Raw genomic sequence first — 17525 nt, forward strand, 5'->3', positions numbered from 1 at the left:
ATAGGGTACTGTAGCAATAGACTCGGGCTTGAGACTCGGTCAGACACGGGCTGGCTGGGTCGCTTGTTGTCTCGCGCTTGGCTGGGTTGGACTGGGTTGGCCTACACTGGGCGGAGGAGGTGAGGGAGAGGCGCGGCCGCAGCGGGCGGGCGACGTTTCGTCAAGTCGATCGCAACAAGAGAGAAGAACGGCGGGCGGGCGGCGGGGAGTGCGTGGAGTAAGGCGAGGTGGTCCTGGCCTGTCCGGGCCGCAGGTTTGTTAGGCTGGCGGGATGACTGGCTCGTTTGCTTGCTGCTTGACGTGCGTGATGGGCGGTGGGGGACAGGGATTGTACCGTCCGGCGTCAATGGGCTGGCTTGTCTCTCAGATAGACTGTGACCGAACTGACAGCCAAAGTCTTTGGCCTATGAGTGGATTGAATCGGCTTGCGGCTTGCCAATGATGGATGTATTTCGTATTAAGGTACAACCATGCATACGGAACGTATCCAGGCAGTTCCTTTCTCTGCACTCGAGGGTACCTGGCTGTTTGGTATGGCGTACGGTATAAGGTACCTGGGGGCTGGGATGAAGCCAGCGCTGTTTGTCTCGGTCTCGTCCGTACTCGTCCACTACCTTAGGTGAACCTCTCAGTAGGTACAGTAAGTAGAGGGAAATAGAGCACACGGGGGTGTGAGAATGTGGAAATCAGGGGTCCAAAGTGAATGAGATGGGTACGGTGAGAAAGGGTGAAGGGCTAGGTACGGGTAATGGGTGGGAGATGACGTGGAGTGATGGGGCGCCAGATGAGAGGTTGCCAGTGAGAGATGAGGCAGGAAGGGATTGTAAGAAGCGTATCCGCAATTGCTCGATGATTGACAATGTCCAAGATGGTAAAGAGGGAGCCAAGGAGCGTCCAGAAAAGTGCCACAGCGCGGGCCGGTGAGACAAGACTAGAGCAAGCAGATGGCAATCGGGTGGTGGTCTGCGCCGGGCTGCCACTTGATTCAGGAACGACGCCGAGCTGGATAAGGTATCCGTAGATAGGCAAGCTGGCAAGGTCCCACGCGGTAGGTACCTTTTTAGAAAGTAAAGGTAAGATAGAAGGACACGCGGAGAGCAGAAGGGGTGGGTGGCTGGTGCAAGACGGCACAGTAGGGTGCGGTTGGAAGCGAAGGGACAGGACGCAAAGCAACCCTTTGCGTACGTTTGACACGACGACAGGACAACAGAAAGGACCTCAAATGCGGCCTTGGTGTGAGTGACGGCGGGCGTGGAGCATCAAGCGGAGAGAGAGAGAAAGAGAGAGAGAGGTAAGGTAAGGTACGGATAGGGAGGCCAGGCGTGAACGACACGGCACGGTATCGGTGTGTCGGTGTGCGGTGCGGTGAAGTAAGATGAGGTGAGGTGAGAGAAGGTAAGAACGGGTGTGGCGGCGCGGCAGTAACCTTGTCTAGAGTTCCAGTCCAGTTGCGATCCGGCGATTAATGTCATCTGGGTGTGTGTGTGAGAAATGAGGAGCGAGCGAGCGAGATATCGGGGTGTCGGTGTGTCGTGTTGTGACTTGTGTGAGGTGTCAGCCAGGCATTCATAGACAAGAGGGACGTGGAAAGGCAGAAACAGAATTTTCCTGCGTTGCTTTTCCACATGGGCCCTGGGGGGAGCTTGAGAAACGGTGGGGCGTTCTAGGAAGGGGGGAGGGGGCCACGCGCCGGGGTCTTTGGAAACCTGTTGCGAACCTGCGCTTGGAACCCGGAAGGTGCGAAAGGTGGCCAGTACGTACCTCGGGACGTTAATCAAGCAGTCGAAGAGCCGAGGCGAAGATGTCTTTTCATTGGACCACCACTAAGGTCCTCCTTCATCATGACAGGGGTGTGCCTGCAGCCGGCAAGGGTCATGTCTCCCCTCCCCTTCCTCAAACTTCTCAATAATGGAAGGCACGATTGAATGGATTACCTACCGGTACCTTGTACCCGTCCGTACCTTTGTTGATGCTCAAGAATCCAATTCAAACGAAGGCATTTATTCCACAAATAAGAGACTATTGTGATTTCAACGTCGACCAGGAAGCTTGGGATTTGCATTGCGGTGATGTGATATGGCACCTCTGGATACGTCTGGATGTCGAGACTAGGAAGGTCTATGCCGCTAGGTAGACGAAGCACCTCGCATGGTCTGGCATTGCAGTACCTGCTCGAGCCAGCACCTTGAGGTGGTACCTCAGGTAGGTATTTCACCGAAAGCTACGTAGACGCCCTGATACCAGGTCAAGGACCAGGACGGATGGGGCGTCCTAAAGTCTCTCAACTTTCTTGCATCTCCTACCATTACATGCCGACTCTTGTTCTCACAAGACACACATCATATATGCTTTATTCCATTATCCATTGGTCTGGCCTCCAGCATTATCAACAGCCCATGGATTCATCAAGCATCAACCTCATCCGACAGGAGCTGGCCGGATACGAGGCCCTCACGACGTATATGTCGTGCCGTACGTCGAGTTACCGTACACAACGTCGATGAAGTTTTGCGCTATAATCTCATCTTTCGATATCACTTACATTAGCCCAACATCCATGCAAAAAGAAGAGCCCGCTAAACACTCTAGACTTACCTGCACGTTCCGAAGGATGCAGCTCATCGTACCACAAAAAGCTCGACTTGGCCTCCGACGAGTCAACGCAAGCCCTCGTCACCGCATCACAGGTACGGTACGGCGCCGTCACGTTCGCAGGCGACGACAGGTAACTCGAGGGGTCGGCATGGACGTCCCGCAGCAGAGAGTGCACATCAAAGATTGAAAAGCTCGCCCCGGGCCAGCGCTTCTTGACGAGCAAGTGGAACGGTGCGCCATAGTCAAACATGGTGTTGACGCTCGTGCTGTACTCGAACATCTTGAACTCCGTCTCCGTCGTGTTGTACGCCGTCTTGTTGGTCCAGAACTGGCTGTCCCCGAAACCGCTCTTCCCCGGCCCCGTCGCGGCGTACAACGGAGATTGCTCCAGCGGCGCAATATTCAAGAGGACAAAGTGGCGCCCGCCCGTCTCGTAGACGTTGTCGAAGACCTCCCAGATGCAGTCCACGTAGCTGGAGATGGTCGTGCCCGCGGCGTTGGTGTCGGTGAGGAACGCGCCGTAGCCCAGGTCATTTGTGCCGATCCAGAGCGCGTAGACCGTGTTGTCCGCCTTTCTGTTCGGGTACAGCGTCTCGAACGCCGTGTCGGCCTTGTACGCCGGAATCTCGTAGTCGAGCACGGAGGGAAACGGCTGCTTGATGGCTGCGAAGTCGCGCGATATGATCTTGTTGGAGCAGGTGGCGCCGCTGACGGCGTAACCGTAGTAGTTTGCTCCCGTCGAGTTGGCCGCGATCCGGCCCCAGGCATAGCCGCCGCTCGCGGTCGAGTTGCTCGGCGGGAGCAGAGTACCGGCCGGGGGAGCTGTGCCATTGTTGTTGATAAAGTACGAGAGCCGGCCTTCGTCGGTGTAACTGTCGCCGAAGGCCACCAGATTCTCAAACTTTTTGAGACCGCATTGAGAGGCCGTAGCCACCGAGGCCAGAGCTGCGACGACGAAGGGTAGCATAATGGCGATAAGAGACTCGCACGACGAAAACACTCAGCCGGACAGACACTTTGGAACTGTCAGGAAGGGTAGCGGGGACCAGAACAAGCAACCATCATAGTTTCGATATCTGGGGATTGTATCTGGGGATTGAGGTTCATATAGCTCTAACCCATAGCTTGACCCCCATAGCCTCGCATCCTTGCGTCATGATGGACCATAGGTCCTTTCATCCGGGACACTAGAATCGGGAGGGGCGTGGGAAGCTCGACCGATTCAGAGACGGACGAAGAATGGCCGCCTATGAAATGGGCCGGATCGAAGATAGTAAGGGTTTTCCCCCTCTCCCGCGTACAGATTTCTCCCGCGTACAGAATTCCCCCGCGTACAGGGCGGGAGAGTGGTGACGAACCCGCACAATGCGGAGTTCGGTAGAAGAGAAGCTCAAATATTTGTAGTTTCCCCAGATCTTTGACCAGGGTTACGGGTAGCATCACGATCATGGATGAGGGGTAAGTTGGGGAAAACATATCCTTGAGCTCCATACCCGTCACATCGGTCCGCCGCTAGCTTGAGTGTGTTGAGCTGCCGGCGCGAGAGCTACGGCCGGCAGGTGAGGGCACGACGTTGGAAATCCTTCTTGATCCTTGGAGAATGGGTCGGGGACTCATTCGTCATGCAAACTAGGAAATCTAGGTCGTGCGGGGTTCCTGTTTTTTGTCTACTACTTTCCGACATTGCCGTCGTTCGAGAAAAACGCTGGCTTGGAATTGGACCAGACCCGTGGTGTTGGCTCGCTCGTTCATATTCAGCCTGAATGCAGGCGATGGCAGTTGACCCGCGACCCCGGGCCAGGAGCGGGGCACAAGTCCGGGTCGGTCAGTGGTGAGATCAAGATGCATGCTCAATCTAGTGACATTGGCCCCCAAAGACGAATTGGATCGAAATGCTAAGACTCAGCTGTGTAAGTATGGTGAAAATAACAGAACGCTGCCCATTGAGACCGAGGATGAAGCTGACTGGGCTTTTGAACTAGCCTAAGAGCATGCTTCAGCATCCATTCATTCAGCTGCACAATTGCGTGAGGAGGGTAATCTAAGTGCTTATTCTCTATGCAGTCCATTTGATATCAGAATTGCGGCTCTGTGAAAAGTCTGAAACTATAAGAAGTACGACGAATCAGTACTTACTTGAAGACCGTCTGCGAACATTGACTTGCGGCTTGAAATCATCAATCGGCTTCATCACTTCAGACTTTGCTCCATATCCCACGGTGGAATTGAACCGATGCCGAGCTGGACGGCTTCGGAGCGCCTGTTTTGAGCCGAGATTGCAACAGGTCACGATCAGTATTCCTACACTTTCATCGCGCAAATGTTGCCCCGATCTGCGCTGAGCCCTGTGAGCATCTCAGATATCGATTTTTTCGGATGATAGACAGAGGCAACATATCCAATCCCCATTGGTCAATTGCCATTCTCGATGACCCGCTTAGGCCCGGGCAGGTGCCGACGTATGGCTCCGGGGTCGGCGGGCCCAGCTGTCGGGATCCAGTTTACAGTGACCGAGAGTTGACTCAACCCGACGTCGATGGTCATACTCAAGTGAGAGAGAGATCACCGATATAAGAATTCACTCCGCTTCAGTATCCTCACAGCATCTGATCAGAACACACTTTCCAGATACCCAAGCCAAAATGTCACCTTTCAACCTCGAAACGTGTGCGCGCCCCAATATTCTGGCCCTCGAGCCTTATCGCTGCGCAAGAGAGTAGGTTTCTCACTCACTATAAAACTCACTCTCATAAGCAACCGCAGTCTCTAACACCACTCCTCAGCGACTACAAAGACGACGGAACAAACGTCCTCCTCGACGCAAATGAAAACGCCTACGGGCCCTCGCTGCAGTCCGACTTCGAGGCCGGCAACCTGGGCATCGACTTCCAAGGCCTGAACCGCTACCCGGACCCTCACCAGCCGGAACTCAAGCAGCTCCTCTGCCGCCTGCGCAACACCCACACCCACACGACCAAGGACCTCACACCCGCCAACCTCTTTGTCGGCGTCGGCAGCGACGAGGCCATCGACGCCCTCCTGCGCTGCTTCTGCGCCCCAGGAAAAGACCGCATCCTGACGTGCCCGCCCACCTACGGCATGTACTCCGTCTCGGCGCAGATCAACGACGTGAGCATCGTCAAGGTCCCGCTCAAGGCCGCGCCCGAGTTCGGCATGGATACGGACGGCATCCTCGCCGCGCTGAGCGAGCCGGACAACAACATCAAGCTCGTGTACCTCTGCACCCCCGGGAACCCGACCGGCTCCGTGCTGGCAAAGGAGGACGTCCAGCGCGTGCTGGAGCACCCGACGTGGAACGGCATCGTCGTCCTCGACGAGGCCTACATCGACTTCGCGCCCGAGGGCAGTTCCATGGCCGAGTGGGTGCTCGAGTGGCCCAACCTCGTCGTGATGCAGACCCTCTCCAAGGCGTTCGGCATGGCGGGCATCCGACTCGGCGCCGCGTTCGCTTCCCCGCCCGTCGCGCGCCTGCTCAACGCCATGAAGGCACCGTATAACATCTCCACGCCGACCAGCGCGCTCGCGCAGTACGCCGTCTCGGACAAGGGGTTGGCCGTCATGCGGGACAATCGCGCCAAGATCCTGACGCAGCGGGATCGTATTATTGCCGAGCTTCCCAAGGTCTCGGGTGTCGGCAGGTTGCGCGGCGGCACGGAGAGTAACTTTTTGCTGTACGAGATGCTGGATGCTGCGGGCCAGCCGGACAACGTCACGGCGCTGGCTGTGTATGAGCGCCTTGCGGAGAACAAGGGCGTCGTGGTGCGGTTCCGTGGTAAGGAGCACGGCTGCCTGGGCTGTTTGAGAATTACGATTGGTACCGAGGACGAGGTAACGAGGTTCCTTGCTTCTATTGCCAAGGTTCTGGCCGAGGTGCGCGGTGCTGGGCGGCAGCCGGACGAGGAGAAGAAGGAGGCGGCGGCGAACGGGGTGGTTGCATAGATCGGGACTGTTCATAACGAGGCATTTGATAGATGATGGAAAGACGGCCAAAGAAAAGTGTTTTTTATAGCATGGAACGTATTCGGTCGGGGCGATGGGACTGCGGGAAAATCACACAGGCATGGAGACAACCTAGACATTTAGGCTTGAATCCACCTTTTTCTTTTCCTTTCTGACCTGAGCAGCTCGTAACTAGGCGTCTAGAATCGGGACTCGTTCCTCTATCTTGAGCACATGATCGAGAATCTCCTCGGCTGCTTGTTCCGGGGTCCTCCTCGAGACATCAACGTCCACTACAACGACCTCATCCCCGGCCTCAAGGCGATGGATCCTAGTCCCCTCCCAAAATGACTTCAACAGCTTAGGATCATCAATAATCTTGCCCCACGCCCTTCTCTCGGCACTCACCAACCTCTCCAAGTTGACGCCCTCATCAAATGCCAACAAAACCGAAACAAGCTTACCACCCCCCGCGCGCGCGGCCTCGAGGTACTCGGCACACGTCGCGGACCCCACGGCGTCGCTCAATTGGAAATCCGTAAAAATGTACACCGAATCGCGCGTCGAGGGGTACCCCGACGAGGCGGTGAAGACGGCGCCGCGTATGGCTTTGCGGAGGTTTTGGTAGCCCGGTTGATCGCGTGGTAGGACGACGTCGGCTGGGTTGATGAGGAGGTGGTTGTGGACGAGGCAGCCCTTCGGCGAGAGTATTGCTTCCAGGACGCGGGCAATCGTTAGCTTGCCGGTGCCCCGGTAGCCGTTGATGCGGATTATGGATTGGGGTGTTTTTGACATTGTGGTATTGAGGTGTGAGTTTGGGTGATGGCAGATTAGTCGGCGAGTTTGTTGTTTGCATCTCAGTCGAGGATGACCGTTTGGAGAATGATCAGGTACCTATTTTACTAGTTGACCTGCCCGAAGGATCGATGAGTCGCTCATACAGACCAAATGTGAGTCAATTTGAGATCCATGTAGAAAGGAATCACCATCTACCGAATCGGCACCTGTGACGGCGCAAGTTTTATCAATGTCGGATCAAGGTGACTAGACTCAGAATTGGGCTGCTTGATCCCACTAGGAGCAGAAATTAAAGTCGGTGCTCTTCGGACGTATGTATTCCCAGCCCAACGGCAGCTGTTTCATGTAGCCCATCATGAGCTTGGTGAAGATGAATTTGGCAAAATATCCCATAGAGTAAACACGGGACAACAATGCCCTACACGTTTCCTACGTATCTACAGCTGATTCTTGCAATGTGCGTACGGAATGTCTTATAGGTGAGAGAAGTCAGGTCTGGTTCACTATGGGGTGTGGGAAACACACCCCTACTCCTTGCCGTACAAGAAGTATTAAAGTGATATTTCGGGCTAAAATGCCTGTAGATAGGCATTGATGAGGTCTCTTCTATGTCAAGATGATAGGAAATTTGCTAGCCCGCTTAGCTGGGCACCTGCATGTACGTGAGCGACATCAATCTGCAACCTCAGACGACAGGCTGAAGGGGGATATAGAGAACGATTCGCGTTCCTGTCCCAATCAAAGGGGCGGCCGCCTAGGTGGCCGAGGGGAGAAGGTCGTGAAGTCTTGACTAGTCCGTGATGCTCCGGATTGTTTCTGGGCTCCGGCTTCCGAACCTCCATTGGCCCAATGCTTTTTGTTTTTTCCTTACTATTTTCTTTTTGAATATTTCGATTTGAAATTAGGTGCTCGTCATTGTAGTCTTCCAAGCGCAGAAAACCAGCTTTCCACTCTCAGAAGAAAAAAAAAAAACCGTACTACTGCGTACGGAGTGCAGCCTTCACATCTTGAATGCATTTGAGATAGTGGTGATGGCTTCAAGCACAAGGCCCCACCATGGTCACGTGACTCTGATAAACTGCGCCGGGCGAGACAACCAATGTCAATCTTTGGCTAAGAGCTATATACCATCACAGATGTCTCGTCACGGTGGCCAACCCGGGTTTCTTGGAAATGACGACACCGACGAGAGCCCGAGTAGGCACTTTCCCTTTCGGTTCTAATCAACTTGAGTCGTCGCCTCTGCCTGCCTCGCATTCCATAGACCATTGAGAAAGGAACTACCAGCAACGCGCCCTCGACAACCAATCCGTCTCTCTGCCCACGTTATTTACGAGACCCGGCATTCGCGCACGGCGCCACCAAAGGAAGAGAAAAAAGGAAGAAAGCCGCCGTTCCTTCAATCATTTCCAGAAATCATGGTTGCCGATGGGCACCCCCAGGCCCCCGCCATTCTCCATTAGGCAAAGGCTAAAATTGGGTGCCGTCGCTGTTTCATGTGTCGAGCTGGAGGTAACGGTAACCCGAGCTAGCGGCTCTCAAGTAGATCATCCCGTCCATGGGTTTGCTCACCACTCCTCCAGACAAGCGCCCAATCACTGACCCAATCGTCGACATCCTGCCTGGTTCTTGCTGGCCTTGGAACAGGTCTGAACCTGTTGAACACACACGGAAGAGAGTGCCTTTGGAGGATTTGGATCTGCCATGGGTTGTCCCGGTACAACGCTGGCCTGTCAATCACAATTCGAAATACCCTTTCTTCATGCAAGTTTGTTCATTGTAAGCCTGCATTGAGAACCACACAAGCCGCCCACACCCCGCTCTCCCGCATCCCCCCTCCTTACCCTTCCCCCCCTTTTCGGCGGCTCTGGTCCCGTTGGAACTTCCCCTTTCGACCAGTCAACCACCATCCCTCTGCCCTTCAGCCCAGCGGCAGCATTATGAACTATGTGTGGACAGGGGGTTTTGACTGGGTGAATCCCCATGTTTTGAGAAGCGCGGTGGCCTTTAGTCAGGCACAAGTCCACAACCGCCGCCCCAAGTGTCAGGGGGGGACCGGCGGGATTCATGTGGGCAAGGAGACTTTTTGTACGAGCAGCTGTCAAGAAGTCTAAAAGAGATGGAACATGGGATGAAGGTGGGCTGAGTCGAACCAAAAGTTCAGCAAGTGGCCTTCCCCATTGGCCGGAGCTGCCGTCTATTCCTTGAACCTCACCCCTCAACGCTCTTAGTGCCACCTCACGAACCGCGCGCCGGGACCTGGATAGTGAACTGCCCCCCCCCCCCCTGGTTGCGACGTTCTTTTACTCATTAAGAGGAAGGCCTCGGTTGCCCTGGATGTAGATCGGATACTTTTGCTTGCCTGTTTATTACCCATGCTATGCGCTGCTACTCTCGCTTCTCAGCCTTCTCTCGTTTCTGGTGAACTTGTTTCGCTGCTTGTTTCTCGCCCTCTTTCGCCCAAAAAAGAGCCATTCCTTAAGGAAATACTGTTTCTCTCACCCTACGTCCCTCTTTGACGCAGTCTTCCTTGTGTGCCTGTATACTCAAAACAATCCTTTGTGAAAAGCGGTGATTAAGACGACTGCCTCTTGGAAGTATCATCTGTCATTAGAACGGTGACATCCCGCCGCGCGCAAAGTCTGTAGATCAGCTCCTGGTATCATCACCATGATCTACATTAAGCCCGCTCTCATCGCCTCCGTGGCTGCCACGGCGGTGTCCGCTTTCACATCGCCCAAGACGCTCGATGTAAATAACGCAGGTTGGTGCCTCAAATCTCAAATGTGTAAGGCTTTTTGCTAACAGAGCCTCAAGACTCCGTCACGGCTATTGCCGGCAGTCTGGCTTTCGGTGCCATGTCTTATTACAACGGAAACGTCTCCAGCGACCCCAAGGTATGACAACCTAGACAGACATTCAAATCTCCATGAACAAGAGGGACAATCTAAACATCGAGTACGAGAACTGACCAACACAACCTCTATAGATGGTCGGCGACCTCCCGGAGCCATACTACTGGTGGCAAGCCGGCGCCCTCTGGGGCATAATGATGGACTACTTCCACTACACAGGCGACGCAACCTACAACGCAGTCCTAACCCAAGCCCTGACCGCAAAAGTCAACACGGGGCCCAACTACGACTTCATGCCCCACGAGCACGAACTCGAAGAAGGAAACGACGACCTAGGCTTCTGGGGCTTCGCCGTAATGTCCGCCGCCGAGCGCAACTTCCCTGACCCCGACGCCTCGACGGGTGCGCCGGCATGGCTCCAAATGGGCCGCAACATCTTCAACTCCCTCGCGGGGCGCTGGAACATGACGCACTGCGGCGGCGGGCTCCTCTGGCAAATCTACGAGTCCAACCCCAACGGTCTCAACTACAAAAACAGCGTCAGCAACGGCGGCTTCTTCCAGCTCGGCGCCCGCCTCGCCGCCGCGACGAACGACTCCCGCTACGCCGACTGGGCCTCGTACGTCTGGGACTGGTCCGCCACTGTCGGCTTCCTCGACGCCGACCTCAAAGTCTACGACGGCGCCGACTCGCGCGACAACTGCACAAAGACGAATTACGTCTCCTTCACCTACTCCACGGGCATCTACCTCTACGGCGCGGCCGTCATGGCCAACCACACGGGCGACGCCCTCTGGGCGGACCGCGCGACAAAGATGCTCGCCACGGCGCGTAAGAGCTTCTTCTCCCTCGCCGAGAACAGCACAAACATCATGTACGAGCCCGCGTGCGAGACGGTCGGCACCTGCAACACGGACATGAAGACGTTCAAGGGCTACCTCTCGCGCTTCATGTGGCAGTCCGCCGTCGTCATGCCCGCGCTGCTGCCCGAGGTGAAAGAGATCCTGATCCCGAGCGCGCTCGCGGCGGCCAAAGTCTGCGAGGCCACGGCGGGCAACGTGACGTGCGGACAGAAGTGGTACGTCGACGGCGACGACGGCAACTACGGCTTGGGCCAGACCATGAGCGCGCTCGAGATTATCCAGGGTCTCGTCGTCAGCCAGTAGGTTTTTTGCGACAACCTCCGTCGCGAAGCCAACCCTCCTTTGCGTCCTTCTGCGTCCTGCGTCCAGTCAGAAATCAGTCAACGGAGGAATCAACCGCTGACGGGCATTGCGCCAGCCTCACAAATGCAACAGACAACTCGACGAGTAATTCGACGACTGACCCGCCTCCCGCCACCGTCCCGAACCAAAGTGGCGCAGAAAACATCTTGCTCAAATGTACATACACAAGCGTCTTGGGCGCCGTGTTGCTATTTTGGCATTTCCGTCTTGTGTAGAATGGGATCTAGGGGAAATAAGGCGTAATCGGCGTTTGGTAAAGGCATCTTTTGCTGAACATGTTAAGAAGAAAGGCATACATACCCCTGGAAGCTTTCTAATGTTCTTGAAATCAAATTCAACACGTTATACTTGACGTCCTGCTGCTTTGTGAAGAATCGATGGTCGTCCGATTGGAACAAATGTCCGCATTCCACGCGCATGCTGTCTTGCGTGGAACGTAATGCAGGACTGCCGACCAATTTGGCGGGTGCCCTGTCTGACGTGTGACTGCTCGAAGGATCCGTTCGTTCTAAGATGATGAGATGCGTGACAGGTTTGCTCTGACGGATATGTTCTCGGTGGATGAATGACACGCATTTTCGATGAAACTGTTTGCACAGAGAATCATAGGACTAGGAGTCGTCCCCTCCTCTCCTTTCCATGTTTATATTTGCCGTTTAGCCCTTGATCGTAAATAATTTAACGCCGATACGGGGTATAACTCCAAAAGGGAGCACATTGCGAGAAATGACAAAGCTCTCTGGGCAAAAGGCAATGGGCTCGAACGATCCTCCACTTGCTTTCCCCTTTACGCTGACATGGGGGCAAAACTCTCATAATGTATCACCCTCTCCAAATCGTAGTCCCAAGATCCAGATTCCTAGTTTTGGTCTGCTTTGTATGCTGTTTTTCCATAATGATAATGCCGCTTTCTATTTCGTTTTCTTTCGGATTTTGAGTAGCAGATCATTCGTGATTGCTATAGTGGGTATATGGTGTGCCTTAGCTGGTATGACGGCGTAGAAATGTCGCTGATTATGCCACCAACGCGACAACTGCCATGCTGCATAATGATGCCACCAGAGCCCAGCTGCGCCCAAGACGAGGGGCGGCGCTCGGATTGGTTTCAGCAGGTAATGAAGGCGACAGGCTGTCCGTGTACAAGAAGTCGTCAAAGTTCGAGTTATCGGCAGTCGTGGTCGTCGCTGGGGTTGCTGTAGCTGCGGGCTCTTCAGCCATAGTCAGAATACCCCATTCCACCTCAGAGCCGGTCATGGTCGACGTCCATGACACCTCGGTCGGTCCCGTCAATTTGCCATTAATGTATCCGCTCTTCAGACTCGAGTACCCTGAACATGTCGCAGCTGTCGTCCCGCTCAATGTGCAGCCCAGATCGGCGATGCTGTCCGTCCACGTCATGATTAGCTGTCGCATTCCTTCCCAAGCGATGTACGTGTTGCGGGGAGGCGAGAACCTACAGAGTTGATGTCTTGGTGCCGTGGAACTGAAGCGTGCTCTCGCCCTCGGAGAAGACGAAGGGGAACTCGATGGCGAGGTCGCAATTAGGGCTTGTTTGTGGCGGGCAGAAGACGGTATATGTCGTTTCTTTGGCATTCTACGATGGCGCACATAGTTAGATCACAGCAACTGCAGTCGAGAGGGAGCTTCGGCAGCATGGGGAGTCTCGTACACTTGAAATTACACTTCCCCGCAGCTGCGACCAGCTATTTGCATCATAGTGCGGCAGGTAAATCGGAACAGTGGTGGTATCATCGGCGACGACGGCATTCGAGGAAAGGAAATACAGTGATAGCAAAGCGGCGAAAGGCTGTGGGCATCTCATCGTGGCGACGTAGAATGTGGATTGGTCGAGTCTCGAGCCGATCGAAAGGTACAGCAGTGCTTGACGTCAACGAGCCACCGGAGGCGGTTCATGGGTCGAACAGCTACCGATACGGGCAAGGCGAGGTTATGCAATGCAGCGGACCACCAGGCTGACGGGACGGGCGTTGAAGCTGGGGGAGCCAGAAGGGGACTCGGTGACACGCCGTTGAATTCCCTATCAAAGTAGGAGAAAGGTCGGAGGAAAGGCCGTTGGCCGTTCTTTGGGGCGGAGAGTGGGTTTGTTCGTACGCGGCGGTGGTAAGTGACCCTGGTTGTAGCATGGGACGGTCGTAGCGGGTGTTTCGCGGGTGCAGCGATGGTATAAGGTACGACGAATACAGCAAAGCCGGAGCTGTCAGCAAGCAGGGAGAGGTTGTGTCTTGGTTGGAGGGGTCCGTTTCCTTAAAAGAGCAAGCTGGGAACGGGGCCGAGAGAATGAGGAGGGTTTTCCGGTGAGGGAGATGTATTGTCGTGACGGCAGTATTGCGAGCAATGGGGAGCGGCTCAACCTTCAGGTGAGCAGAAAGACGTGTCGGGGAGAGATTGAGGACTTTGCAGCCTCTGCCAATGCGCCGTCCTTGCCGGCCAAGGCTGGGCGGGAGAGTAGGTGAGTGATTGGCATTCTTTTAGCAAAATGGGACGGAAGCCAAGACTTTTGGACAAGATGGTACGGCGCCCTTAGGAGACTCGGCGAATGTGTGAGAGGGTCGAAGGTCCACGGTCCACGGGAGACGAAGGTGGCTTGCCCTTGTCTCGGCATACCTCATGCTCATTGTATCCTTAACGTGTACTCGGTAGGTGGCTTCCTCGTAACGACGGCGTTTCCCGTCACTCAGGTTGAGACTTCAACCGTCAACGGCCTTCCCAAAAGGCAATCCAGCAGCAGACCTGCTGCATTGCAGGCAGTGGGTGTAATGCGAGCTGAGCACCTCCATCTTGGGGGCAATGCAATGCGTGCGATAGCTGGGCAACCGTAGCGTGCGTAGGTCTCAGCAGTGTGTGCGTGTACCACTGTATCCGTAGCATCCACCGCGGTTCGCCTGATGGCCAAGGGCCGATGGCTGCTGGATCATCCAACGCTAGTGGTGGACATTGGCAGCTGGGCGAGGGAAACAAAACGGACGACGATGAGAGGATGGAAGGGAAGAAAGCCAAGAAATGCCAAGACCGTGAATTTCGAAAAAATAATAATAAGAGCTGGGTGGGCACGGGCGCCCGAACTGGAGACGGTCCTCTTGTCACTGGCCATCTGACTGGCCGGACGTTGCCAGCCAGGCAGGAACCGGCAGGGGTTGGCTGGCCCCCCGTAGCCCCCCGTGGCCCCGTCATGCCCGTTCATCCCCGCTCCGCTGCGCTACTGAGGAAGTCGCAACTCACCTCAATTACTCTTATGGTCTTGCCTTTCCTGAGGAGGCTTAGGTAACTTGCATCCCATGAGGAAACCTCTCCCCAAAACACCAGCACCTTCCCATCCCGTCCTTAATGCTGGGCATCACTCCGGAACTTCATGCCCACAACCCGGCCTGGCCAAAAATACCTCTCCAGAAGCATCACAGCCTTATTCTCACCTCCCCGCCATCCAACGGTTTCTTTTGTCGGATCTTTCCTGGATACCTTGCGATCGTAGATGATCAGATTTGACCATGCCCTCGTCGACGTGGAACATACGATATCTGGACCTCGAGTGGAAGTGAAGTCCAAGTGGGAGCCGATTCCGCCTCAATTTGCTGTTTGATAGGCCCCGACTGCGATTCTCGGGGCCCTCTTTCCGCTCGCTGCAATTCCCTCATCCGTGTTAGGCAGGACCGAACGTGTGGTCATTATCCACTGCTGCAGATGCATTCACCTGACTTTCTACCCACGTGCGATAGACGATGATCTCGGCTCCCGCCGGTACTACGCCTTCGTCTTTGTGACGATCGAATTTCGACGTTGAAGTCGCACTGCTAACCCCAGCCTCAATCTGTACTGTGTAGGTCTCTGTGCGCTGGCTACTGGATCGTTCTAAGCGATCGTTCCAGCGATTTTGTTTCATCGTTCATCCCATCAATTACGCCGAGATCAACCCGCAAGGAATTTCTAGTGTATGTTGCTATTTCATCCGATCCGTCCTGCTTCCGCCCGGGGCATCCTGCAACCGAAGCGTCTTGGTAACCTCACCGCAACAGTTCGGCGTATCTGGGCCCGCGAAGTCTCAGACCGAAAGATGTCAAAATAAACTCAGCTCCAACTGCACAGCTACCACGCCCATGCTATGGCGACCAATCGCTGAGAACTGTTTAAACTATGCCGATTCTAGACAATTTTTGCTTTGCGCATCAGTTGGCAGCAATTGGTGTCTTATCCGATGCAGAATTAGGTACCCGATGCAATCCACCAAAACGAGTATCTGAAGAGGCAGCTATGGACAAATTTAGCATGTTGCGGTTACCTCAAACGTCGTACAAACAATTGCGTGGTGTATAGAAGTCACGATCCGATCCGTCAGGAAATTATAGCGTGCGAAGCTACTCAAGTGTGCCAGCTAGCCTCAATCATCTGGGTTTGCAAGAAGTCGTTTTTTTTGGCATCACTTCCGTAAAAACCTTTGATTCTCTTCATCAGAATGACGGCCAACGTTGTTGCGCTGCATCCAATCGGAATATTGCTTGCCAAAGGCAGCCTGGACTGACGTTTTGGAACTCTCGTCTATTTCTATTTTTCTCGCTACCAACACACGATGACACGAGCGCTTGACCAGAAATGGCCATGGACTCTCGGGCCCAGTTCCTCCAGTCAGCCTGCGGCACAGCTCTGCCGGGAAATTGACCACGATGGCCAGCCAAGAAAAACATTGCCTCGCCGCGACACTCACGAGAGCATCTCTCTTTGCCCTCTTTACCACGTATTGATCACAAGATGAAGCACAGCACGACAGCCTTGTTAGCCCTCGTGGGCATCGCCGCGGCGCAAACCACGTCCGTGATCAGCGTCCTGAACCCCTATTTCGGTGACAACCCCTACGACGCGTCCATCAAGGACGCTAATCCCACCGCGACGACGTACATCGTGAACTGCCAGACCAACAGCACGAATTATCAATGTCGCGAGGACCCCTCGGCCTTGATGACCCTCGTGGGAGGGCCGTCGACCATGGAACTTCACATTGACCATACTGCCAGCGGAGTGTAAGTCGTCCCCAAACTCTAATCTACTCGTCATTCCATCACCCAGGCGCATCCGATACTGTGCGGGCACACTCTTGATTGTGGTTGCTGAATCTTCTTTATCCAGATCAATCGAGTACATTGGTACCGTTTCAGGCGATGGCCTGGACTACCAGCAGATTGTGACAAAGAGCGGAAACACCGCCATGATGGCCAACATGAGACTTTCACCTCTGACGGCCACAAGCCTCTACGTTCCTCTCACCGTCACCGCTGGCCTGGAGAAGTTGCAGCAAGCTCAGACCGGCGCTACTGCGACTGCGGTTGCAACGGCTACGGCGTCCTCCACCGGATCGGCGCAGAGCGGGTCTGGGACCGGATCCGGGTCCGCTGCAACAGCAACGACTGCGCAGGCCTCTTCGACGTCAACTGCTAATGCCGCTACACCACGTGCCGGCTGGAAGGGTCTTGTCGCTGGTGCATTTGCTGCAGTTGGGTTCATAATGTTCTAAGTACGCCGGTGGCGGAGCCAAATCTTTGAAGATGTTGTTTCAGTTGAGGCATCGAGCCGTGGAGTGTACTTCGGGAACAGCAACAGGCGACCTTGCGAATGAGTCGCGGCGTTTCTAAACGCATAATGACTGTTCGGACTGTAATAGAATACCTTTCTCTCGTTCGTCATCGAGGGTGACCTTTTGTCGCGTGTTGTGGCGTTGATTTCGCTTCACCTCATTGACTTTGTGTGAGTCAAAGAAAAGGTGTTTTCTTTCACTTTGGCTGTCATGCTGACGGCAACCGAAGCATAGTTTATTGAACCAGTATCAGCACAGCTGGACAATGAATCGCAATCGTTCTTGTATCTGAGCAGTAGCATATTATATAGATACAATCCTATCAAACGATAATCCATTTCCCACTTCTTCCTTCCCAGCGTCCACAACTTTGCCAGCCAGAAAGATTGCAAAAACTGCGTCTCGCCTTTCCCACAGTCTCACTCCAGGAATTGAACTCATACTTGCAAGCCAAGGGACAACAGTCTCTTTCTTTTTTGCCCCTCTCCCCCCCCCTCTCTCCCCCTCTCC

At 54.6% G+C, this 17525-nt stretch overlaps 6 protein-coding genes across 6 annotated transcripts; 3 read left to right on the plus strand and 3 right to left on the minus strand.

The window, feature by feature from the left end:
* Window positions 1-2292: 2292 nt before the first annotated feature.
* BDZ83DRAFT_87532 (acetyl esterase) lies at window positions 2293-4026 on the minus strand. The gene is made up of 2 exons (XM_060515970.1): window positions 2596-4026; window positions 2293-2525 (listed from the first exon to the last, which is right to left on the minus strand). The coding sequence occupies exons 1-2, from the start codon at window positions 3560-3562 to the stop codon at window positions 2452-2454; spliced, it is 1041 nt and encodes a 346-aa protein (XP_060368983.1). The 5' UTR covers window positions 3563-4026; the 3' UTR covers window positions 2293-2451.
* Window positions 4027-5237: 1211 nt separating this feature from the next.
* On the plus strand, window positions 5238-6555 carry BDZ83DRAFT_569498 (histidinol-phosphate aminotransferase; the record flags this gene model as incomplete). Its single annotated transcript, XM_060504202.1, has 2 exons — window positions 5238-5311; window positions 5379-6555. 2 exons carry the CDS (start codon window positions 5238-5240, stop codon window positions 6553-6555), a joined length of 1251 nt encoding a protein of 416 aa, XP_060368984.1.
* Window positions 6556-6651: 96 nt separating this feature from the next.
* On the minus strand, window positions 6652-7490 carry BDZ83DRAFT_87480 (uncharacterized protein). Its single transcript, XM_060515969.1, has one exon. The coding sequence runs from the start codon at window positions 7348-7350 to the stop codon at window positions 6748-6750; it is 603 nt and encodes a 200-aa protein (XP_060368985.1). The 5' UTR covers window positions 7351-7490; the 3' UTR covers window positions 6652-6747.
* Window positions 7491-9641: 2151 nt separating this feature from the next.
* On the plus strand, window positions 9642-11374 carry BDZ83DRAFT_691970 (family 76 glycosyl hydrolase; the record flags this gene model as incomplete). The annotated part of the gene is made up of 3 exons (XM_060511320.1): window positions 9642-10117; window positions 10171-10250; window positions 10343-11374. Exons 1-3 carry the CDS (start codon window positions 10024-10026, stop codon window positions 11372-11374), a joined length of 1206 nt encoding a protein of 401 aa, XP_060368986.1. The 5' UTR covers window positions 9642-10023.
* A 1068-nt stretch (window positions 11375-12442) lies between these two features.
* On the minus strand, window positions 12443-13532 carry BDZ83DRAFT_87539 (uncharacterized protein). Its single transcript, XM_060515971.1, has 3 exons — window positions 13104-13532; window positions 12892-13028; window positions 12443-12815 (listed from the first exon to the last, which is right to left on the minus strand). Exons 1-3 carry the CDS (start codon window positions 13254-13256, stop codon window positions 12449-12451), a joined length of 657 nt encoding a protein of 218 aa, XP_060368987.1. The 5' UTR covers window positions 13257-13532; the 3' UTR covers window positions 12443-12448.
* A 2274-nt stretch (window positions 13533-15806) lies between these two features.
* On the plus strand, window positions 15807-17061 carry BDZ83DRAFT_87584 (uncharacterized protein). The gene is made up of 2 exons (XM_060515972.1): window positions 15807-16464; window positions 16571-17061. Exons 1-2 carry the CDS (start codon window positions 16196-16198, stop codon window positions 16953-16955), a joined length of 654 nt encoding a protein of 217 aa, XP_060368988.1. The 5' UTR covers window positions 15807-16195; the 3' UTR covers window positions 16956-17061.
* Window positions 17062-17525: the final 464 nt, after the last annotated feature.

This window comes from Colletotrichum acutatum (assembly GCF_030867785.1).
Source record: "Colletotrichum acutatum strain CBS 112980 chromosome Unknown BDZ83scaffold_14, whole genome shotgun sequence".
NCBI lineage: Eukaryota > Fungi > Ascomycota > Sordariomycetes > Glomerellales > Glomerellaceae > Colletotrichum > Colletotrichum acutatum.